Genomic DNA, 26,623 nt, shown 5'->3' with positions numbered 1-26,623 from the left:
ATAACAAACAATCTCCTTATACTTAAATTTGACATACTTACTATTAATATCAAACATACTTATTAATAATAACACTGAAAGTTCATTGCTTATTTTGTATTTATTATTTTGGTTCATAAACAATAATGCTCAACAAGACAAAGTATCAATATAAAGTGATGTCATCAGATATGATGTTCCCTGACGTTATTTTACATTCATCGAGAAATTAACAAGCCTGCATTGCTACGACTGGACCAATAGGATGTGAAGTTGTAATGTGTAATGGAAATTGAATGATTCAGCCTTAAAGGGTAAATGATCAGAGAACGGGCTGAAAATCATAGTTACCTGACAGTGAAGTAGTATGCAACAGCTCCTCCGAAACCAATCAAAGGTGTGTACAGGTAGAAAAACTTTATGAAAAATCCAGCAACAACAGCCAAATCCTGGAAAAAAATAAAAAAATAAAATCTAAAATGTTTTATTTAATTTAAAATTCCAGTATACTTAATAATTTTTTTTACATTTTATGCATTAAAAGCTGAAATGTGACAAAATTAGCAAACATGAATGAAATTAATTAATTAATCAATCATAAATTAATGAATGGGTAAGGGCAGGAATGTTAATTTCTAGAATAGGTTAGGTTTGTTTGTTTGATAGGAAACACGCCACATGTTTTCATTAGTAGCAAGGGATCTGTTAAATGCACCCTTGCACAGGCAGGATAGTACATACCACAGCCTTTGATATACCAGTCGTGATGAGCTGGCTGGAACGCCTTAGAACAGTGCGAGGTGTCTAATCATCGGCTATTGGATGTCAACCATTTGGTCAATGTGATGTCTAGTCTTAGACAGGAAACACGCCACGTTTTCATTAGTAGCAAGGGATCTGTTAAATGCACCATTGCACAGGCAGGATAGTACATACCACAGCCTTGATATACCAGTCGTGATGAGCTGGCTAACGTCTTAGAACAGTGTGAGGTGTCTTATCATATGGTATTTGCAACACTATGAAGTTAGAGAAAAACCCTGATGCCACCTTGTTTTGTTGTAAGTGATACATACCCACCATAACCTTCGAGTGAACATATGTCTGAAGAGCATCACCTGGAAATACACCGGGAACAGTAATGGAGGGCCAACTGAAAACAAAAAAAGACAAACATTTCAATGTCATTTTTTTTTTATTATTATTTTTTTTTTCTCCAATACCTACACATAGCAGTAAAAACTGAAACTAATGACATACTCATACAAATCCAGGGATTTACCGGACACACAAAACTTGCGTATAGGACGCACTAAAACTTAACTGGACCCGCAAAAATAGAGATACTGCGTCCCGTGGGACGCATAAAATATCTGACATTATCAGTAACCCTTGTCCACTATCAAAGACCGATCATTCTGTGTAACAGTCTATTTCTTTTCTACCTATAAACTGCGTATTCAAATGGGGATTCCCCATATCGAAAACAAAAAGTTTTAATCTCTGGGAACACTGCGTCTTTATCCTTTGCTGCGCTTAATCGGGTAAAGTTGGTAATTTCCGGAAAGAGATCGCGGATTTGCGATCATTCGGAACTTCTCGTCAACAGGCCGAACACAATCGGAAATTCCCGGTTAAATGTTCTGATTTGCATTAACAAACAAGTAGCACGAATCATAAACAACGCATGGTATTGTGAGTGTCATTTAGCTTGCAGGAAATGGTTCAAATAATTATACAGATCAAAGTGAAATGTTGATTTTGAAAGAATAAACAATGAATACCGACATTGATTTCCCGAAAGGAAAAACAACAACACAGCTTGTTAAATTTACTTTAATGAAACATATAGTATACACGTGATTTGTTGTCTGCAGCTCTCTGTCGTTTGTGTGGTTTTGGGACCCTTTGTTTTCAGGTTGGGACCCCCAGAAAAGAAAGAGGTGAGTCCAAGGGACCCCCATTTTAGAAAAACAAGGTAAATCCCTGCAAATCTATTTGGCATTTGGCACATCATTTACATGGTCATGACAAAACAGAAATGGGTTACATGAATTTCTGTTGGCATAATCCATAAATGGTTCAAGTACATTTTCAATGATCAAAGGATTCTTGGGGGTCTTGAGTGTTAATTTTTGTTTTTTTGTTTTTTTAATTTAAATAAACCCCTACTCAACATCATCAGAACTATTACAGGGCTAGCCCTGGGTGAGCAGAACATTTTGCCAAATTATCTAATAAAACTTAAAAAATTGCAGAAACAGTTATTTTCAAACAAAATATCAATTATTTCACCAGATATAATTAAAATTCGCCAACTATTTTTAAAATTCACAATTGGCGAATTTGGCGATTGCAAGAGCTAGCCCTGGAATTATTCAATTTAAAAAACATTCTTTTCTCAATTCAGTCAGTGAAGTGGTGGAGCCATTCTGTTATTGGGGGTTTTCCTGTTTCATCCAGTGCCCCATGACTAGAATATCAAAGGCCATGGTATGTACTGTCCTGTCTGTGGGGAAAGTGCTACTAATGGGAAAATGTAGCAGGTTTCCTCTAGGACTGCATGTCAGAATTAATTTGCTCTAGTGGAGTCATTAAACAAAAACAATCTTAATTAACTTTGGTAAACTTAAACAACTCTTCAAATCTCTCACTCACCATTACTAAGACATTTTGACATCCATGATTATTAACATCTTCATTTTTTTCATTTTTTTTATATTACAATAAAAACAAGATATAAAAGGAAAATACCATCGACACAGGATTAGCTGACTTTACTTGATAAATAAATTTGACACACTGTTGCAAGATTTTAATATTCTAAATACATAAAAATTGGTCTTACTTATAAAGAAATATCTGTGTTGCCAGTTGTATGGCATAGATCCTCCACTTTTCGTCTTAGCAACCTGTAAAAAAAAAAAAAAAAAAAAATATATATATATTATTAGGCAAAAAACCCCATGCATTTTGGAGAAAGTGGCCCAGGAAACAAATTAGGATTTTGAACAATTTTCTACAATATTATTAGGCATGGAGTAATTGTGGAATTCACTTATTTTCCTTACGAGACTATTCAAGACATGCAATAACCTCAACACTGCATTATATTTTATTATCCATATGGTTCAACATAACCAAGCTAATAATAATCATACAAAGCACATGTATATAGTGTAATGACATAGTTTTGGGAAGCCACGTCATAACATGACTGCTTCTCCAGTCCTAGCTCAGACTGTGCATTTGAAATATGACGTCATTTCGTCGTCTCCTTCTAGTGGCTGAAACATTTTGAGTTGGGTTTTGTTGTTCATAAAGAAAACAACAACAATATGGATAAATAATAAAGAAATTATTACACTCGCATGTGAGTTGTACTGATTTTACGAAACTCATGTCAGGATTCATGTATTGCTCTCACTTGGGCAATACAAAAATCCTGACACTCGTTTCGTACAATCAGTACGACACACAAGCTCGTATAATAATTTCTATTTATTACCTCAACTGGCATGACTTTTCCAACAACAAACAACTTCTCTATCCTCACATCGGGATCCTTTCCCATCTGAAAAGTGTAAAAAAAAATAATAATAATAATAAATAATTAACAAAGGATAAAACATGTGTATTAATTTCCCCTACTATACAACTGTATATCCATACCTTTAAAATACACAAACAGAGCACGCAACTGTTTCTGTTAAAAATCTGTAAACGATATTGTCATAAAAATTACCTTTTGTATTGACAAGAGTACTTACTAGGGACTGGTATTTTGTAATTACATATTAGCATCAACTTGTTAATTAATCAATCACTTAGCACATTGTTCAATTCTTTAATCGAAGATCTCTTGCTCTCTCCTCTATTCTCATCTGGAAAGTTTTAGTATAGTGGCAAATTCATAACCCTGTCATTTAAAAGAAGAAAAACAAAATTATTTTAAACTTATCGTGATTAAATGTTTTTTTCAAATGTATTAGAAACTTATTGTGACTGCTTGCCTAGCACCATTTCAGGAAAGTGTCTTCAGCTTGCCTTGATTTTGCTCATCTCAAAGACTGCAGTGAATATATTCACATCATGTACATGAATTTAAAAAAAAATATATATATTAATACAAAATTAAGCTTGTTGGGGGAGGTTTACATAGTAAAAGCTTGATACGCCTGTATGTCTTACAATCATTTCACACCCCTGCACCTAGGAATCTCAGATTTGCTGTCAATTATTATATATATTACAGTAGGTAAACTGATACTTACTACATTTGGCTTGGCATGATGCTGGTAATGCATGTGGTTCCACCAGGCTGGAGATGCACCCTGAAGTAGTAAACAATGTGCTTACACACACAAATATATAACTGTACAGATACAGAACACAACAAAAACTAAGCCAACTAACAAGGGATTTCTCCAGGATTTTTCTACAGGGTTCAATGTTTGATGGAATTGGGAAAATTAGCACGATTTAATCATTGCAGGGAACATTTTGTTCTGTATCACATCACAATTCGCTATGCAACTTTCAGAGATCGATCGCTACACAATTTTAAAACAATAAACAATAGTTGCTACTTAATTTTTAATTGCCTAGAAATACCACTAATCAAGATTTGTGTGTGTGTGTGTGTGTGTGTGTGTGTGTGTGTGTGAGAATCAATTTTTTAAGCCATTCAACGATACAGTGCACATTTGTTAAATTAATGTATTAAAACGGACATAATTACAAAAATATTTATGCATCAAATTGCAAATTTGCAAAGGACCTACATGTATGTTCGGTACTGCAGAATACCTGGGTAAATCCCTGCTAATCATCCATAGCTGTATTCTTAACATAACAAATTATCCGTGTTGGAAACAACAGTCCAGCCATAACAAACTGGGACATTCAACTGCTGGCTTGGCCAACCATTTTCACACTTTACTCTGGCCACCCACATCCACACAGCCAATAACTTGAATAAGTGAAACAGGTTGATCAGCTATACCAATAGGACTTTGTTGGTTTGTGTACTGTATAACTTATTATACTGAGTAGAAAGATTTGTCATATTGGATGTTACATACATGTATAAAGAAAACAAAAACAATTCAGCAAATAGTCATCGGACTTAGGCTTTCTGCCAGAGGGTAAAACGGGTATGGCGCCATACCCAAAATGTTTTGCAATGGTTTTTTGTTTTGTTTTTTTAAAGTTCTCTTATCATTATTGTCAGATTTTCGTAACACTAATCCTAAACTTAACCCATTTTGTTTCTTGGGAGCCCCCCCCCCCCCCCCCCCCCCCCATACCCCCTATTGACTGTGGTTGCATTCAATTCCATACCACCATACTCCAAAATGTCTTTCTGGCAGAAACACTGCCAGTGGAGTAACTAACAGAATTGTAGGATCATATGACAACTGTCATTGTCACTGAACTTAAGTCATTAGCAGAGCATTCATTTAAGACATGGTAGGTTTCACCTCCCCAGGGTTCACACTGGAACGGATTTTGGTTTAGTGAAGAGTAGTCAGTGTTTTAGAGCTAGCAGGTAAAATGGAAATTCCAATTTCCAGGACAGTGTTTGAGATTAACGATATCCTGATATCCCGGGGATACCAGAATTTAATTTTGGATACCAGGCTTCAATAACCCAGTATCCCACCAGGATACCATATAATGTTGTTGATTTTTTTAATCCTGCGTTTTTAGTTTTTGCTGGAAAAATTGAAGTTGTCATTTACTGGTGAAGTTAAGTAACAGTGTCGTCCAAGTTTGTTACGATGTTATTTATGAATTTCATTTAAGTAGGATACTAAATTCTCAGGTGGGATACTAGATTTTGAAATGTTAGTATCCAACTGGGATACTGCCCAAAATATTTAATCTAGAGCACTGCACATGGATGTATAATTTTTTCATCTGCTAGTAATAGGTCGTGATTTTGTTATAATGAATTCCATAATGCTCTAAAATGCATCTCAGAAGTTCAGATTTTTACAAACACTGTCCCAAACCCTTCCCTCATCCCCATGCTGTCTTAATTACAGCTGGACATATTTTCTGCCAAGCATAACATATTTCTTTTGGCCTGCTAATTTGTTTTTAAATATCAGCAGGCCACATTTTAATTCCTATATATTGAGCTCTGGACCAACACTGTAATACTGATATATTCTAATTAAGAACTATTTTCATATTACTTTTTAAACTTTATTTCTGCAGTCACTACCTACACTTGATTACACAATTCGTATAAAATGGCAAGTGCAACAGTTACATTGACAGATAAATTTTATAAATGTGATTTGGAAACATTTGTCTGATAAACAAAATAAGTGGGCCCAGGACATGTATAAAATGTTGGATTTTAACAGTTAAGTCCACAGATAACATTACTGGCTGGACTTTGGCCACAATTAATACATAGCACAGCTGCACGGAAACGACACTATTTAGTACAATAACTAATGACAGCTTCAAATCATTGTCAATACAGTACTGAGCAGTAAATTTGCTTTATTGGTGTGTGTACATTTAATCTAGTTCAAAGGTACATGGCCATCTATTCACCAATATACAGTGTACTTAATAAAAGACATGTTTATGGTGGGACTTTGCATCCTGACTAGAATAGTAGTGTATACAATAATGTAAAACAGAGCTTGATGGGGAAGGGGGAGGGAGAGAGATATTGTAATGCTTCTTTTCTAAATTTATTTTATTTCATTTCTGAAAAGACTAACTAGAATGTAGTGTGGAATTTTAGAATCATTACTATCTGGTAACAATGTATAGAAATGTGTTCTGTGTGTGTGTGTGTTGGCGGGACCAAGTGTTCAGTTACAGTAGTAACTTTAATCAAGCAACTATGGGTTGCTATATAATCATTGCATCATGCACTGTACAAACATGTATACCAGTCGTTCACGCTTGAAAATATCAGGTGATTGACAATTCACAAGCTCCAGGTGACCAATTTGTGTTCCATTGAAAACATCTTGCGTAAAGCTTGCACATACATGTATTAATAAAAATAAGTTTTTAATAGCACACACTGAACCAGTATATAATGGTATTCAAACACGGGCGGTTGAGTTAAAGTAGCTTCTTTTCAAGCCACAAGCTGGAAGCCTGCCATTACCATATTTTTAGGTGGACGATACAATTTAAACACTTCTGAAAGCGCAATCATGTTATATGAAGGTCTGATCACTTACCTAAGATATGAAGGACTGAACACATAACTAAGATATGAAGGACTGAACACATAACTAAGATATGAAGGACTGAACACATAACTAAGATATGAAGGACTGAACACATAACTAAGATATGAAGGACTGATCACGTACCTAAGATACGAAGGACTGATCATGTATCTAAGATATGAAGGACTGATCACGTACCTAAGATATGTAGGACTGATCACACATCTAAGATATGAAGGACTGATCACGTACCTAAGATACGAAGGACTGATCACATATCTAAGATATGAAGGACCGATCACGTACCTAAGATATGAAGGACTGATCACGTACCTAAGATATGTAGGACTGATCACACATCTAAGATATGAAGGACCGATCACGTACCTAAGATATGAAGGACTGATCACGTACCTAAGATACGAAGGACTGATCACGCATCTAAGATATGAAGGACTGATCACGTACCTAAGATATGAAGGACTGATCACGTACCTAAGATATCAAGGCCTGATCACGTACCTAAGATATGAAGGACTGATCACGTATCTAAGATGAAGGACTGATCACGCATCTAAGATATGAAGGACTGATCACGTACCTAAGATATGAAGGACTGATCACGTACCTAAGATATGAAGGACTGATCACGTACCTAAGATATCAAGGCCTGATCACGTACCTAAGATATGAAGGACTGATCACGTATCTAAGATGAAGGACTGATCACGCATCTAAGATATGAAGGACTGATCACGTACCTAAGATATGAAGGACTGATCACGTACCTAAGATATCAAGGACTGATCACGTACCTAAGATATGTAGGACTGATCACACATCTAAGATATGAAGGACTGATCACGTACCTAAGATACGAAGGACTGATCACATATCTAAGATACAAAAGACTGATCATGTACCTAAGATATGAAGGACTGATCACGTACCTAAGATATGAAGGACTGATCATGTACCTAAGATATGAAGGACTGATCACGTACCTAAGATACGAAGGACTGATCACGTACCTAGGATACGAGGGACTGATCACATATCTAAGATACAAAAGACTGATCATGTACCTAAGATATGAAGGACTGATCACGTATCTAAGATGAAGGACTGATCACGCATCTAAGATATGAAGGACTGATCACGTACCTAAGATATGAAGGACTGATCACGTACCTAAGATATCAAGGACTGATCACGTACCTAAGATATCAAGGCCTGATCACGTACCTAAGATATGAAGGACTGATCACGTACCTAAGATATGAAGGACTGATCACGTACCTAAGATATGAAGGACTGATCACGTACCTAAGATATCAAGGCCTGATCACGTACCTAAGATATGAAGGACTGATCACGTATCTAAGATGAAGGACTGATCACGCATCTAAGATATGAAGGACTGATCACGTATCTAAGATGAAGGACTGATCACGCATCTAAGATGAAGGACTGATCACGCATCTAAGATGAAGGACTGATCACGCATCTAAGATATGAAGGACTGATCACGTATCTAAGATACGAAGGACTGATCACATATCTAAGATATGAAGGACTGATCACGTACCTTAAGATATCAAGGCCTGATCACATATCTAAGATACGAAGGACTGATCACGTAGCTAAGATGAAGGACTGATCACGTATCTAAGATGAAGGACTGATCACGCATCTAAGATATGAAGGACCGATCACGTACCTAAGATATGAAGGATTGATCATGTACCTAAGATATGAAGGACTGATCACGTACCTAAGATACGAAGGACCGATCACGTACCTAAGATATGAAGGACTGATCACGTACCTAAGATATGAAGGACCGATCACGTACCTAAGATATGAAGGACCGATCACGTACCTAAGATATGAAGGACCGATCATGTACCTAAGATATCAAGGCCTGATCACGTAGCTAAGATTTCAAGGACTGATCACGTATCTAAGATGAAGGACTGATCACGTATCTAAGATGAAGGACTGATCACGCATCTAAGATATGAAGGACTGATCACGTATCTAAGATACGAAGGACTGATCACATATCTAAGATATGAAGGACTGATCACGTACCTAAGATATCAAGGCCTGATCACATATCTAAGATACGAAGGACTGATCACGTAGCTAAGATTTCAAGGACTGATCACGTATCTAAGATGAAGGACTGATCACGTATCTAAGATGAAGGACTGATCACGCATCTAAGATATGAAGGACTGATCACGTATCTAAGATACGAAGGACTGATCATATATCTAAGATATGAAGGACTGATCACGTACCTTAAGATATCAAGGCCTGATCACATATCTAAGATACGAAGGACTGATCACGTACCTAAGATATGAAGTACTGATCATGTACCTTAGATATCAAGGCCTGATCACGTACCTAAGATACGAAGGACTGATCACATATCTAAGATATGAAGTACTGATCATGTACCTTAGATATGAAGGACTGATCACGTACCTAAGATATGAAGGACTGATCACGTACTTTAGATATCAAGGCCTGATCACGTACCTAAGATATGAAGGACTGATCACATATCTAAGATATGAAGGACTGATCAAGTAACTATGATATGAAGGACTGATATACGTAGAGAATTTACACATGTGAAAAGGGGTGATTTAGCTCAATCAACAGAGCACTTATCCAAGATGCATCGGTCATAGGATCAAACCACCTTAGTGGACCCATCCCTACCAATTCCCAACAACTGGTTTATGAATGACAGTATGTGATATTTGCAATCCTGTCTGGTGGTCACCCGGTGGTGGTGGTAGTGGTGGTGGGAGGGGGTGGGGTGTGTATACTAATGGAATAATGCGTCTATGATTAATTAATGTACTCTAGTGGTGTCATTAAAGAAAACACTATTTTACACAAATTTGTTATGGTTATTATACAATGCTTCTTTTCTAGCAGGTTCACCTGTTGCTGCTATTCTGTCCTTCCTGATCCTTACACACACACACAGACCCATTAAACATAAACATGTCATTATCAATGTACAGGCATTAAGTGTGTACTGTATCACATTATCAAGCTGTCAGGTTAAATCAAACAAGGGTGTTTTATCTAGATTAATTCACAGATCATAATGAGTGTGAATCTGTCCTGGGGATGAGTGTCATGTATTCCGGAACAATCCGATCGGCCGCTTTCAGCCGCTTTCAGCACGTATGCATATCAGGCCACATACAGGCAGTAAACAATGTACAATAGGACCACCATTAACCCAAGGGCACATCCAGGGAACTTGGAAAGGGCAAGCAAACCTACAATTTGGCAAATCATAGGACATATGTAAAGCCATTTGGCTTATATTGATGGAGATTCTGTTTTAAGGGCATTATACAGCCAGAAGGCAGAACAATGAAGAAAACTCCTACAAAAATTGTAATATATACCACAACAGTTAAAAAAAAATTGTTTAATGACACCACTAGAGCATATTGCTTAATTAATTCTTGGCTATTGTATGTCAAACATGTAGTCATCAGAGGAAACCCGCTTCATTTTTCCTAATGCAGCAAGAGATCTTTTATATGCACTTTCCCACAGACAGGAAAGCACATGCCACGGTCCTTGACCAGTTGTGGTGAACTGGTTGGAATGAGAAAAAACCCAATCACGTGATTCGATCCTGCGATGCAAGCACCTCAAGCGAGCACTCGGCCAACTGAGCTGAATAACACAACATCACACATTCAAAATAAAAACAGTGTGAACGATCATGTTGTATAATAAAACAACTTTCAGGAATTGCCATTTGAAGGTGATGACCAGTTAGTAACATGCAAAATAAGGTACATGTATGGACAGTTTGGCTTTGAGACAGGTTAATTTTCAGGGCATTGGGACATATGACTAGGGCACTGCAGCAATTGTCCACATGGCTGCTGTTAAATTCAATCCCTGGACAAGTGCCTTTGGGGTTCGCCTCGAAGTGCACTTCATATTATGATGTTCCAATAATCAATTATAATCGAAAATTGATCGGTTGGGCTCTTAATGATGTGTGATCGATTATAAAAAATCTATAATCAATGTCACGGAAAACGTTGACTGTAATTGTACCACCGGTTTAAATGATGGAATTGATGTAAATATGTTGGGGTTTTTTTGGGTTTTTTTAAATACATGTGTACATAAAGAAAAAAAGGTACATGTATTAAGTAGTTATTAAAGGTGAAAGTAGCAACTTGTGAAGTCTATTCCGGTAAACATGGCAATAGATGCATGGTCTTTCTAATTAAAATTATTTTGTTTATATAATTGTAACCGATTGCATATGAAAAGGCACAAGTATAAACCAAGTTTCATTGTCTATAATTTATAGTTTCTGGGAAACGGAGCCAAACACCAAAGAGTTACAAGTTTGTTTTGTTAAATGACACCAATAGAGAACACTGATTTATTAATCATCGGTTATTGGATGTCAAACATTTGATAATTTTAACAGACATTTTTTTAGAGGAAACACACTACATTTTTCCATTAATAGCAAGGGATCCTTTATATGAACTACCCCCAAAGACAGGATAGCACATACCAATGCCTTTGATATGCCAGTGACTTGTGGTGTCTGGCTGGAACAAGAAATAACATGGGTCCACCAGTGGGAACTAATCCCAAACCAAACAAGCATCAAGGGAACACTTTACCACAGGGTTACATCATGCCCAAAAGACTCAAAACGAAATCAAATTTTCAATTTGAGGCCGTTTCGATGATCTAGAACACGGGTAAAATGTTTTACTGCTATTCAAATAGTGACTTGTGCTACAGAAAATACTATGTGAATATTTTGTATCATTTGTTAAAATTACTGAATCAAAAATATGTTGGGAGCGTCACCATCCTTGAATCTGCCAGTGTAAACTACATAAACGACACATTTTTATTATATGAGGGGACAAAACTTACTTTAACTAATCAGCAAAAATGTTTACCAATTTCAATTATTTACTGTTACATTTTGAATAAAAAGTGTTTTGTTTGTTTTATGACCACTAGAGCACTTTCGTTTATTAAATCACTGGCTATTGGATGTCAAACATTTGGTAATTTTAACAGACATTTTTAGAGAGAAAACCCACTATATTTTTTTCCATTAGTAGCAAGGGATATTTTACATGCACCATCCCAAAGACAGGATAGCACATACCACAGCCTTTGAGATACCAGTCAAGGGACACTTATAATCATTACTGTTACATTTTGTGGTTGGTTAACCATACAGACTTCAAAATTGCACCAAAGCTGAGGCAGCAAATGATGAGCCCAAAATAAGCATGCCCAATATAAACAAGTCCAAATTTAGTACAACAACTTCAAAACATTTCACCTAAAACATCAACGTTCAGCAGTAATTAGATTAAAAACTTGAACTCTTTATAGGCACTTTGACACACATCAGCTCCGAGGCATTTATTAGGTTGGACCGGCCTCGGTGGCGCAGTGGTTAAGCCATCGGTCTTCAGGCTGGTAGGTACTGGGTTCGGATCCCAGTCGAGGCATGGGATTTTTTAATCCAGATACCGACTCCAAACCCTGAGTTAGTGCTCCGCAAGGCTCAATGGGTAGGTGTAAACCACTTGCACCGACCAGTGATCCATAACTAGTTCAACAAAGGCCATGGTTTGTGCTATCCTGCCTGTGTGGGAAGTGCAAATAAAAGATCCCTTACTGCCTATCATAAAAGAGTAGCCTATGTGGCGACAGCAGGTTTACTCTAAAAAACAAATGTCAGAATGACCATATGTTTGACGTCCAATAGCCGATGAAGATAAAAATCAATGTGCTCTAGTGGCGTCGTTAAATAAAACAAAATTTATTCTCTTTTTTTTTTTAATGGTTTGGAAAAAACAACAACAACATGGGGTCCACTGAGGTAGTTATGATCCCATCACCAAAGGATCACAGTTGAGCGATCCACAGAATTGAGGCCCAAGTCCAGAGACTTTTAAATAATAGATACTGGACTAAGAGGTTTGATTTCAGCACGAGAGAGTCAACTTCCTGACAGAAACAACTCGACTTTCAACAGTCTACTGTATTTTTATCAGCTCTTGGCATACGGCCATGCACTATGATAATGTTTGATGATTTTCAAGCACCAGGACAATAACACAACCTAGATAAACATACACGTATCTAGTCAATGAGCAGAACTACTTTAGGTCATGTGTGTGTAGGTCCATCTCAGCTACTATCGCTGTGCTACATATAAATAGATGTGTGCTGAATGACATCAACTGATCACAGTACCGGAAAAATAAGGTTACGGGATCCGGTTTGGCAGTCAATTTTGAAGTCCGACTTCATCTCATCCTCTGTCACGTCCTTTATTTTAACGTTCACTGCCAGTACTTTGCGGTCATTTCCTTAATCTTAATGTGTCTTTTGGCACCGGAAGTGTTAAAAATCATACAAATCCTTTAATGGAGAAAATGTCTACAAAAACATGCCGAGGAAAAAAATCTGGAGCCAATTTCACAAAACATCGTAGATTTACATCTGTGACTAGCTGTTATACCAGACATATATTTACGTGTTTGGCATCTATTTCAAGCAGAAAATTACATCATTACGGAAGATAGAGCTTTTTGTAGGACAAAAGAAAATGATTAATGAATATTTCAAGCTATATTTATTGTACTGTTAATAGTAATAAGAACTGTGGTTTAGTGTGTAGATTTATGTTAAGTGCAAAATTTGGCTTACGATGTTTTGTGAAATTGGTCTCTGAATATAGTCGACAACAAAAAAAATGTCATGAAGAATTAAAAATTTCACAGCACTCTCCACAGACATTGTTAATTACATTTGTAAGAGTTGCCGTATCAGGGCTTTAGATCTCACTAAGTTGGGCACAATAGGGACTTTTTATCTTTTCTGAAGGTCACTTTAGTTCAGTAGTCATCAACAGCTGCTGCAGAGTTGTCAATATCCAGAAACGTATTTCAAGTTATTTAATTAAAATGTAACGTTTTAATGGTTTTGAGGTAAAATATTTTGAGGTCAGCATGTTTGTACTTAAGTCGGGTGTCATTATTTTGGGCACGTTTATCACCTCGACATTGATGCAATTTAAAGCCCTGCCTAAGCAAGAAAAACAAAATTCCTGTAGCACAAAGAATTTGCTTCTTTCTTTCTTCTTTTTTTCTTTTGGGAGGGGTTGGGGGCTAATACCTATCTTTAGACTCAACATTAATTTTGTTTTCTAACTGCTTAATTTGCTTTGACGCCATATAACCGTAAATAAAATGTGTCGAGTGTGTCGTTAAATAAAACATTTCCTTCCTTCCATATAACCGTAAATAAAATGTGTCGAGTGTATCGTTAAATAAAACATTTCCTTCCTTCCATATAACCGTAAATAAAATGTGTCGAGTGTATCGTTAAATAAAACATTTCCTTCCTTCCATATAACCGTAAATAAAATGTGTCGAGTGTATCGTTAAATAAAACATTTCCTTCCTTCCATATAACCGTAAATAAAATGTGTCGAGTGTATCGTTAAATAAAACATTTCCTTCCTTCCATATAGCCGTAAATAAAATGTGTCGAGTGTATCGTTAAATAAAACATTTCCTTCCTTCCATATAACCGTAAATAAAATGTGTCGAGTGTGTCGTTAAATAAAACATTTCCTTCCTTCCATATAACCGTAAATAAAATGTGTCGAGTGTATCGTTAAATAAAACATTTCCTTCCTTCCATATAACCGTAAATAAAATGTGTCGAGTGTATCGTTAAATAAAACATTTCCTTCCTTCCATATAACCGTAAATAAAATGTGTCGAGTGTATCGTTAAATAAAACATTTCCTTCCTTCCATATAGCCGTAAATAAAATGTGTCGAGTGTATCGTTAAATAAAACATTTCCTTCCTTCCATATAACCGTAAATAAAATGTGTCGAGTGTGTCGTTAAATAAAACATTTCCTTCCTTCCATATAACCGTAAATAAAATGTGTCGAGTGTGTCGTTAAATAAAACATTTCCTTCCTTCCATATAACCGTAAATAAAATGTGTCGAGTGTGTCGTTAAATAAAACATTTCCTTCCTTCCATATAGCCGTAAATAAAATGTGTCGAGTGTGTCGTTAAATAAAACATTTCCTTCCTTCCATATAGCCGTAAATAAAATGTGTCGAGTGTATCGTTAAATAAAACATTTCCTTCCTTCCATATAGCCGTAAATAAAATGTGTCGAGTGTATCGTTAAATAAAACATTTCCTTCCTTCCATATAACCGTAAATAAAATGTGTCGAGTGTATCGTTAAATAAAACATTTCCTTCCTTCCATATAACCGTAAATAAAATGTGTCGAGTGTATCGTTAAATAAAACATTTCCTTCCTTCCATATAACCGTAAATAAAATGTGTCGAGTGTATCGTTAAATAAAACATTTCCTTCCTTCCATATAACCGTAAATAAAATGTGTCGAGTGTATCGTTAAATAAAACATTTCCTTCCTTCCATATAGCCGTAAATAAAATGTGTCGAGTGTATCGTTAAATAAAACATTTCCTTCCTTCCATATAGCCGTAAATAAAATGTGTCGAGTGTATCGTTAAATAAAACATTTCCTTCCTTCCATATAACCGTAAATAAAATGTGTCGAGTGTATCGTTAAATAAAACATTTCCTTCCTTCCATATAGCCGTAAATAAAATGTGTCGAGTGTGTCGTTAAATAAAACATTTCCTTCCTTCCATATAGCCGTAAATAAAATGTGTCGAGTGTTTCGTTAAATAAAACATTTCCTTCCTTCCATATAGCCGTAAATAAAATGTGTCGAGTGTATCGTTAAATAAAACATTTCCTTCCTTCCATATAACCGTAAATAAAATGTGTCGAGTGTGTCGTTAAATAAAACATTTCCTTCCTTCCATATAACCGTAAATAAAATGTGTCGAGTGTATCGTTAAATAAAACATTTCCTTCCTTCCATATAGCCGTAAATAAAATGTGTCGAGTGTATCGTTAAATAAAACATTTCCTTCCTTCCATATAACCGTAAATAAAATGTGTCGAGTGTATCGTTAAATAAAACATTTCCTTCCTTCCATATAGCCGTAAATAAAATGTGTCGAGTGTATCGTTAAATAAAACATTTCCTTCCTTGCTTAATTTGCATCAGCATCCAAAAAAGTTAATGCTAGGTTTGAGAGTCAAAATGTTTTAAAGTTTGTTTTGTTTAACACCACCACTGGAACATTGATTTATTAATTATCGGCTATTGGAAAAAAAGAAAGAAATGTTTTATTTAACGACGCACTCAACACATTTTATTTACGGTTATATCGGCTATTGGATGTCAAACATTTTGACATATAGTCTTAGAGAAGACTACAATTTTCCATTAGTGTGTGTGTGGGTGGGGGTGGGGGGGTGGGGTGGGGGGGTGAGTGAGTGTGAGAGAGAGAGAGAGAGAGAGAGAGAGAGAGAGAGAGAGAGAGAGAGAGAGAGAGAGAGAGAGAGAGTGAGTGTGAGTGTGAGTGTGAGTGTGAGTGTGAGTGTGTGTGTGTGTGTGTGTGTGTGTGACATCCCTCAGTAAAAAGAAATTTCCTCAAAACCACACATTTTTTTTTACCATCCCTTCTTAACCCTTATCCTGCCGCATTCTTTTTGTTAAATTTAAAGAATTTTCACCTGTTCTACATTTCTAGTAATTTTATTAAAATCCATGGGCATTTTAACATGAAATTACACCCATATATACCATAATGATCCACCTACGTAATGATAGCATTTTGTAGATGGTTATTTTATTTATGTTACCATGGCAACAGCTGCAAATTTCAATATACAATTTTTTCATTAATAATTAAGAAAACATGAATAAAACACTACTATTTTTTGTTTAATTTAAGTGTATGCTGTGATTTATTAAGCATAGTGATTGATTTAAAGAAAAAATTAAGCAGACTGCCATTTTTTTCAGAATAATAGGGTGCAATGCACATACTGTCATCAACGCTTTTTTGTAAATTATGAAGATAATGTCCAACATTAACTATTATACATTTTTAGTAATATTATTAAAATCAGTTGACATTTCAGCATGAAATTACACACATATATACTAAGAATATCCATCTACGTAACGCTAACATTTTATAGTCAGTTATATTATTTATGTTACCATGGCAACAGCTGCAAAGTTCAATATACCATTAATAATTATGAAAACTTTAATTAAAAACTAATATTTGTCTTTTAATTTAAATCTGTGCTGTGATTTATTAACCATACTGCTTGATGTAAAGAAAAAATTAAGTTGACAACCGCGTTTTGTCTGAAAAATAGGGTCAGATGCGCATTCGGCTATCATCGCATTTTTGTAAATTATGAACATAATTTCCAGCATTAACTATTATACATTTCTGGTAATATTATTAAAATCAGTTGACATTTCAGCATGAAATTACACACATATATACTAAGAATATCCACCTACGTAAGGCTAACATTTTATAGTCAGTTATATTATTTATGTTACCATGGCAACACCTGCAAATTTCAATATACCATATTTTCATTAATAATTATGAAAACTTTAATTAAAAACTTTTCTTTTTTTTAAATTTAAGTCTATGCTGTGATTTATTAACCATACTGCTTGATGTAAAGAAAAAATTAAGTCGACAACCGCGGTTTGTCTGAAAAATAGGGTCAGATGCGCATTCGGCTATCATCGCATTTTTGTAAATTATGAACATAATTTCCAGCATTAACTATTATACATTTCTGGTAATATTATTAAAATCAGTTGACATTTCAGCATGAAATTACACACATATATACTAAGAATATCCACCTACGTAACGCTAACATTTTATAGTCAGTTATATTATTTATGTTACCATGGCAACACCTGTAAATTTCAATATACCATATTTTCATTAATAATTATGAAAACTTTAATTAAAAACTAATATTTTTCTTTTAATTTAAGTCTATGCTGTGATTTATTAACCATACTGCTTGATGTAAAGAAAAAATTAAGTTGACAACCACGTTTTTTCTGAAAAATAGAGTCAGATGCGCATTCGGCTATCAACACATTTTTGTAAATTATGAACATAATTTCCAACATTAACTATTATACATTTCTGGTAATATTATTAAAATCAGTTGACATTTCAGCATGAAATTACACACATATATACTAAGAATATCCACCTACGTAAGGCTAACATTTTATAGTCAGTTATATTATTTATGTTACCATGGCAACACCTGCAAATTTCAATATACCATATTTTCATTAATAATTATGAAAACTTTAATTAAAAATTAATATTTTGCTTTTAATTTAAGTCTATGGTGTGATCTATTAACCATACTACTCGATTTAGAAAAAGAATTAAGTAGACAGCCAATTTTATTTTTGAATAATAGGGTCAAATGCACATACTACCATCAACGCATTTTTGTAACTTGACACTAAAAATATGTATACTATCTCTATTACTTTATATATCTTTGTCAAATGACACAAGATTTTAAAAAAGGTATATGCCCTTTCACTTCCTGTCATTTTCAAATGAACATAATTAATTCTGTTACCATGGTAACCAATGCAAAAAGAGGAACCGTTTCCCATATGAAATGTTTTAAATGAATTTATTTGAATACAAATCACTGTATAATGATGTAATAATAAGCTCCCAGCTGTTTACAAGAGATGGGTGAAAATTGTGAATTCTGTTACCACGGTAACCAATGCAAAACAGAACATTTCTAAAAAAATATCATTTTCAAGGACTGAGAAAAAACAACAATGTATAGTGACACAATTGTACTATGCCTGTAGAAAAGATATATGAAGCTATTAATTCTGTTACCATGGTAATCAGTTCAAAACTATATGTTACCATGGTACCCAGATCGAAACTGTTACCATGGTAACCAATGCAAACTATTGGTTACCATGGTAAGGTATGTAAAACTGGATACTATTTGCTGTGTGCATGCAACTTTTGGGTCATACGGTCAAAAGTAAAGGACACCAGTAATCAATAATTTGAGGGTACTTGAAAACTCCACATCATAACTGCCGCTACTAGGTGGTTATGACGTTTGGAATCTTTTTAAATTGGACACTGTATTTCATGTACACACTTTAAGCAGCAGCTATCTTACTATAATCATTCTAAAAATTATTAAAACGTATCCATTAATTCTCAAGATTTTAGGGTACATAATTTTACCCTTCATACCCTCTGGCAGAAACCCTGGACACTGATATTAGAATAATAGAAATAGTAAAAAGGATTTTATGCATTTCCGTAATTTATTGTGACACAAGATACTTGCCATAGTGCTTCACACGGTCACAATTGTAAAAAAAAAAAAAAAAAATTCCATTCATCTAAAAAATGTTTTAAACCCAAATAAACAAACATCAACATGTGAGCCCTAATTAAAATTCGATATGTACCGTATACATAATGTGTATCCAGTGTTAAACACTTATGCACGATACAAAATAGATCTAAACGGTCACCTGAGTAAATTGCTGACCACAACTACCAAACACATGGAGTGCGGAGCACCCATTTTCCTAGGGGGATTAAAATGACCAAATTCATGGTTTTGGGTTTTCCATGGGTGAGAGCAACTATCAAATAAATTTGGTTGGAAATGGTCTAGTATTTCTGAAAACATAATAGTTTAAATGCATTTGTCTATATGATAGATGGTTTAATGAATTTGTCTCCTACCTGAGGGGGGGGGGGGGGCAGGGGACACGACCTTAACGAAATTCGCAAAATTGATATTTGTATGGTATTCCTGGACACGATAATTGGCTTAATTTCCCCTATTTGTGCCCCACCTTTAGGAGAGGGGTAGAATGACCAAATTCACAAGGAAATGGGTCACGAATATGCAATTTCTATATAACTATTGTGACCTCCATCCCCACCTAGGGGACATTCACAAGTTATATACACTGGTCATCTATTTGCCTTTATATATTATTTGAATACTATCCAGGTATAGCATTTCGGGCAAATGAGCTGGCCTAAAACCTTTTAACCATGTATTTCCATCATTTTACTCTGACACAGTATTAGTTGTAATCCATGTAAAAATATGTAGTGATTCATTTGCAACCCTATATAGCTGTTCAGGGCTGTAACTAGGATTTAAACAATGAACCAATGAGCATGGAAGGTGCAAGACACCATTTTGCAGTCATTTCAGGAAAGTTACATACTTAAAACATCAGTATCAATAAACTATTTTTCTATTATTTTAACAAACACCCCCCCCCCCCCCCCCACCCCCAATGCATTCCTCCCACACCAGGGGCGGGATGCAGCCCAGTGGTAAAGCGCAGTTGGTTTGGGATTGATTCCCATCGGCGGGCTCACTGGGCTATTTCTCGTTTCAGCCAGTGCTCCATGACTGGTATATCAAAGGCTGTGGTATGTACTATCCTGTCTTTGGGATGGTGTATATAAAAGATGTCTTGCTACTAATGGAAAAATGTTGGGGGTTTTTCTCTCTAAGACTACTAGTATGTCAAAATTACCAAATGTTTGACATCCAATAGCCGATGATTAATAAGTGTGCTCTAGTGGTGTCGTTAAATAAAAAATAAAACACACACACACACACCATTGCCTGTACCCGTTAGCTGAGACCCTGCTGTTTGGCAGTAAAGCTAATATGAATAATAATTGTTGTTATCTAGATTCAGGGATTTTCGTTCAACTCTGGCAGAAATGTGCCTGCATGCCCAACAAAAATGAGAGCCCGTACGCTTAGGCCTATGCCGATTCATATATATATATTTTTTTAATTTTGTGCCCTGTCGCTTAGGCCCATGGAGAGGGAGGTCAGAATGTGTTTATGTGTGGCACACAATGTAGTTGGAACCGATTAAAAAGTCAAAAACGTGAAACGCGTGACGCACAGTAGTCCGAGCGGACGTAGAAAATGTGCTCCATACCGCAATAGGTCACTTGAGATGTCACACAAGTAAATGTTTAAAACATTATTATCGGAATCATGAATTTATATTTGTGCAACTTCTTCTGACATGTTTATTGACGGAGTGAAAGAAGAAGAAATCACTGGCAGTTGGTCCCGCAAAGTAATGTATTTGGGTCAAGGGTCGATAATATAGGTCAACTACACTTCCAAGTTTTTGCGATTTTTCTTTGATATTTTTATCAACAATATAGGATCGTTTTATGATTTGTGATTATTACATCCAGAATACAACATTTTAATTGCATTAAATAATTTGTTTAACGATTTTTGAGACAAAAACAATGTTTCGGGTCGTTGCCTACACAACAGTGTCCGCCCTGCTAAAGTACGTGGAATGTTTTTCTTTTTAATTGTTATTTTAAAAAATTTAGTTATTACCGTATTTTTAAAATAAAAAACGTGTTAACTTACTCTGAATCTATTGCAAACCATTATCCTACTGTAATTTTCACATTTTATATAGGTCCATATAGTTACCGCACGATTTTTTTTGGGGTGTTACGTAACACGAAAAAGGACTGTGTCGATGTTCTAAAAAACGGTCGATAACTGTTGCATGGAAAAAAAATTGGAACTCGCGGTAAGGGTGTGTATACCACCGACGCATCCACACCAATTGGTACCGTACAGGCCTGATGTACTAATCATAAGCGTACGGGATCCCGTTTTGTTTTGTAGGGGTGGGAGAGGGAGAAGGGCAGGCTAATTTGTGCCCGAATTAAACGAAAATACCACCAACTAAAAAACATTTATTAGTTTTAGCGTTACTGCTAACCAGCTATATATAATATAGGGTTTCAAACGAAGCATTACACAATTTTACATTGATTTAATTACAACTAGTATTGTAGGAGAAATGTTGGAACTACTAGTACATGATGAAAAGGTTTCAGGCCAGCTCAATTTGCCCGAATGTCTCTCGTATTCGCCCAAATTTTAGATTTTGGTACTAATAAATTTATAAAAATACAGTAGATCCAACAGTGCAACACAACTACAGTTTACCTCATGATGATTAATTTATCTGTATAACATTTGCATATATCTGTGCAGGGAATGGGTCGACCCCCCCCCCCCCCCCCTTTCCGGTCCCTGCTCGAGCAGATTAAAAAAAAAAAAAAAAAAAAATTCAATACATATTCCTTCGGAGCATTACAGAAATCCCCTATAAACTTCGCTCTCCAGACACCCCTACCTAAAATCCCTGCACACATGCCTGATTTTTAAAAGATTGTCATCCACCATTATTACAAAAAATTCACTGCTTATATACGCTTATTCATAAAACGCCATGCACGGCACAAACACACACACCCCTCCCCACACACCAAATCATTGGATCCGCGACTGGTACAGTAATAAAAACAAAAAACCGGTGGCGCCACATAATTATGTGTGACACGCAACGAGAATGTTTTGTGATTGGTTATTGAAAATAATGTAGGTCACGGTATTCTGCAGACTACTTCAGGAGATATTCATAACCTATCGTTTATAATTCATTTTTTAAAAATGAGAACAAATATATATCCACTCAGTAGTGATTAATACTAATGTGAATGTTGAAAAGGAAAAACTGGCAGAAAAACAACACACAACAAAACAACGACGAACACCGAGCACATGTGCGTATTCGATCATAATATTATAGTCGACGTAACTGTTCAAGTAAACATAGTTAGTTAGAATATCGTCTGCTGTAGTATAAGTAACCACGTTGTAATTATTAATGAAAACAGTTAGCCGCACATGCAAGCAATGTGTACTACTGCTGTCAAATTGTATGGCGGGAAATGTGCTGTCACATGACCTGTTGTTTATAAATAGAAACAGGGAAATGGCGCTTTTCGACGACTGTTTATGCCGTCGGATTACAATTATTTGATTGTGTTTGTACCTTTTTTAGGCATTAAAAGTGATACTTTTTCTAATTTAATGCAACTGTCATAATGTAGTTCATATATAATAGTATATTATGACAACTTTGTAGAGATAAAAGAAACCGCTACCAAAAAGACAAGAAACAATAACAAACAATAGCACGCGCCATTTGACGGGTCATTTTTGTTTTAAAAAAAAACGTAAGATGTACAACAGCAATTTAGCAAATATTTGGATATGTCATTCTAAGACTATTTATTGACATTTTCTTACTTTGTTTTTGACAAAAATGTCAACAATTAATTTAGAAAACGATTTTTAAATGAAAACAATGCAAAGTGACGTCATTGTGATGACGCTTGACGTGTATACACGTCAACGGCACGATAAGGGTTAAAATTCAGTACAGAAACTCTTTAAATTGGATACCGTTTAAAACTGGAGGGGTTTTTTCTTGGTCTTGTGGGTGTCCAGTTTTGAAGGGTTTCACTGTAGAACTCACTGGTACATGTATATGATTCTGATGAGTGCAGTCACCAATTTAACTTACAGCTGGACTGGTGTTAACCAACTCAGATCAATCTTACCTCGTCACGCAATTCACCTGATATAGTAATATGATGAAACTATCATTTGAATGAGTAATATGATGAAACTATCATTTGATTAAGTAATATGATGAAACTATCATTTGATTAAGTAATATGATGAAACTATCATTTGAATACCACTCACTGACATTACCTGTTCAACATTACCTGTTCAACCATAACCACAAAACAGAAAATGTACACAAGAAAATCCCATTAAAACATTTAAAATGATCATTATTAAAACACAAGAGGTAAATCTGTCCATAAAAGCCACGTAATTGAGAGACCTACTAATTATACCACTGTATTATGGGGATAGCATTTAGCAGTTTTAGAATAAATCCCATGGGTGGGTGGATGGCACCGAAATTAGTTTATTTGTGGCAGGTCTGCAAAATAGTTTAGATAAAGAATAACTAATAAATGATGTCTGATATCGGCTTTATCGAGAATAACTAGTAAATGATGTCCGATATCGGCTTTATCCAGTGAAGATAAGGGAATTTTGTAAGGATCTGCAGAGTGTAATTTCTCATTCGACCTGAACAGGATAAAGCAGATATCCGATGTCAACAACTAGTTATTATCTTTATCCTGCAGACCATTAAAATTACAGGGAAAAGCTATTATTTCAGTTATTTCAGCTACATTTTACGATGACATAGACGTCAAATGAGCGATTTTGTAATGTAGCTATGCGTGTGACGTAGCAGGCTATAACTTTGCTTTATCTGTCATCATATTCTGTCAATAGAAACGGTGGTTGCAGGATAACATTATATTATTTTGTGGATGGTGAACAATTAGAAACATTGCCTCACAACCACCTTTGAATTACAATCAATTCTGTAACAGCATTAAGTACACACAACTGTCTATCAAAAGAACCAGCCACATTGGCAGCTGTCAAATAATGTACCTATTTAGTTGGGGGGTGGGTGGTTTGCCCACATTGTAATGGCTAAACAACAAAAAATCTGTACTGTTTTTCGCTGTACAGTATGCAAAACAATAAATTCAACCATCAAGCCATGGTTGGTTTTTGTGCAGTGGATATCATTTGATATCACTCTTAGGACTGTCAACTGTTGGTTTTGTCCCATCTACTTTTACCATTTTACTCTGCTTGCATCATTCACATAAGTCAGCAAAACCAACCAAAAACCATCTAGCAAGCCACTATTCCCTAGTTGACGTTACAGTTTCTTTGCATACTATAGGCAACCAAGCCATAGTTTCTTAAAATACTAAGAATATTAAGCAGTGTACAATATTATTTACCAACAGGTTTTTTTTTGTTCTACTGGCAACTTGGTCGTCCTGGTAGTCATAGTACATACAGCTCAATTTAAAAAACAAAAAATAATATATATACATATATATATATGTATATATATGTACATGGTTGTACCTCGAAGACTAGGCTCAATGGCTTTAATCAGGCCCTGGGAATATACACTGTAATGTACCTAAAATATACCAGCTAGTCCGTTTACCCCAGTCGAAGTTGCAATCAGTTAAACACATTATTATTATTATAATAATATCAGTTCTTTATAAAAAGGTCCTTTTATACATGGTGCCTTTTATGGACAGATCTATACAAATGTACCAACATGAAAACAATTATTCTGACATCTGAATTACATATATATAACAGCCCTCTAGGAGCCAGATGACGCATAAAAAACATATGCAACCATATCGGATGCAGTGTAGAGGGCTGAATAATGAATGGTGTTAACACAAAAGCAAAGCATCAACTAAGAAGCATATATAAAAAGCAGGTAAATATATATATTGAATGGGTTATTTTTATATTGTCACTGGGTATTCACTTTCATTTGATATACAATGTACATAAAGCAAATTGAAAATATTTGTTCTTCTTTGTTCGGAATTCTTCTACAGTGTATATATAGAAACTGATAAATCAATCAATGTGTTGCCATTTATAAAAATGAAAATACACCCTTGATAAAAACTGGACAACGTACCAGTAACAATGAAAAGCTAGGTGATAGTAGAAAAGGGACCACAATGTAGAAAAGGGACCACAATGTTAATAAACATTCATCATTAATTCTTTACTTATTTTATTTCACAAGTACATTAAAAAAAACAAATTCCCCTCCTCAACCCCCCTTTACATATATATATATTTTTTCTAACCACTGGAAATTTCTGTGGCGGATGCTTTAAAATCTGTTTAAGGTTATAACATGGTTAAAAGGCAGTAGATGGTTAGGAAAAAATATTAGTAGGATAGGGTCTTTTAAAACACACCAAAAAAAATCAATGATTAGTAGGGGGAAAAAATCAGAACTTCTAAATTGTAATACTGGAATCATGCAAGGTTGTTCATGTTTTCAGTTACTATTCTTTGTTATAATATTAATCTGTGGCATATACAAAATGTGTTAGCAACAAGTGGGTATTATCAGAACAGGGCATCTTTAATATTTATAGTACAAACAAAGACGGATAAAAGGAACTGAATTTACGTAAGCCAAACTTGTATAACAAATAAATGTAGTAAATTTATTTCCGATTATGTACATTGGTACATAGAAAAACTGAAGAAGAAAAAATCTGTTAATAGTTCCCTTATTTTAAGAACTATTTATAACCATCCTTTACAAAACTTAAAATCTTTAAGTATTTAATGATATAACATGATTGTTAATTGCAATTAGTTACTTAAATTAGGATTATGTCGAAATTATCTAAAAACAAAGCTTAATATATGTAGGTTAGTGTTAGCAATTTTTATATTCAGTTATTGCACAGCTTAAAACCTAAACTAGTTCAAATATATTAGTGTCAGGGTTCATACATGTACATTTCAACTAAATGTCATGGATTTTAAAGACATTTTCCATTAATTTTAATGGATTTTTCA

The 26,623-nt window shown here is 35.0% G+C and overlaps 1 protein-coding gene across 4 annotated transcripts in view; it reads right to left on the bottom strand.

Moving 5' to 3' along the window:
* LOC121387335 (fatty acid desaturase 2-like) overlaps positions 1-26,623 on the bottom strand; it is a 71,763-nt gene that overhangs the window by 9,504 nt on the left and 35,636 nt on the right. For all 4 annotated transcript variants that reach the window (XM_041518379.1, XM_041518381.1, XM_041518382.1 and 1 more), the window contains 5 exons: positions 4,254-4,313; positions 3,488-3,553; positions 2,828-2,891; positions 1,056-1,132; positions 331-428 (listed from right to left, as the gene is read on the bottom strand). In XM_041518379.1, coding sequence (XP_041374313.1) covers positions 331-428; positions 1,056-1,132; positions 2,828-2,891; positions 3,488-3,553; positions 4,254-4,313 — 365 coding nt within the window. The remainder of the gene's footprint in view (positions 1-330; positions 429-1,055; positions 1,133-2,827; positions 2,892-3,487; positions 3,554-4,253; positions 4,314-26,623) is intronic.

The sequence above is a fragment of the Gigantopelta aegis genome, chromosome 13 (genome assembly GCF_016097555.1).
Source record: "Gigantopelta aegis isolate Gae_Host chromosome 13, Gae_host_genome, whole genome shotgun sequence".
NCBI classification, from domain to species: domain Eukaryota; kingdom Metazoa; phylum Mollusca; class Gastropoda; order Neomphalida; family Peltospiridae; genus Gigantopelta; species Gigantopelta aegis.
The sequence above is the reverse complement of the archived record's forward strand: the minus strand, read 5'-3'. Positions and strand labels throughout refer to the sequence as shown.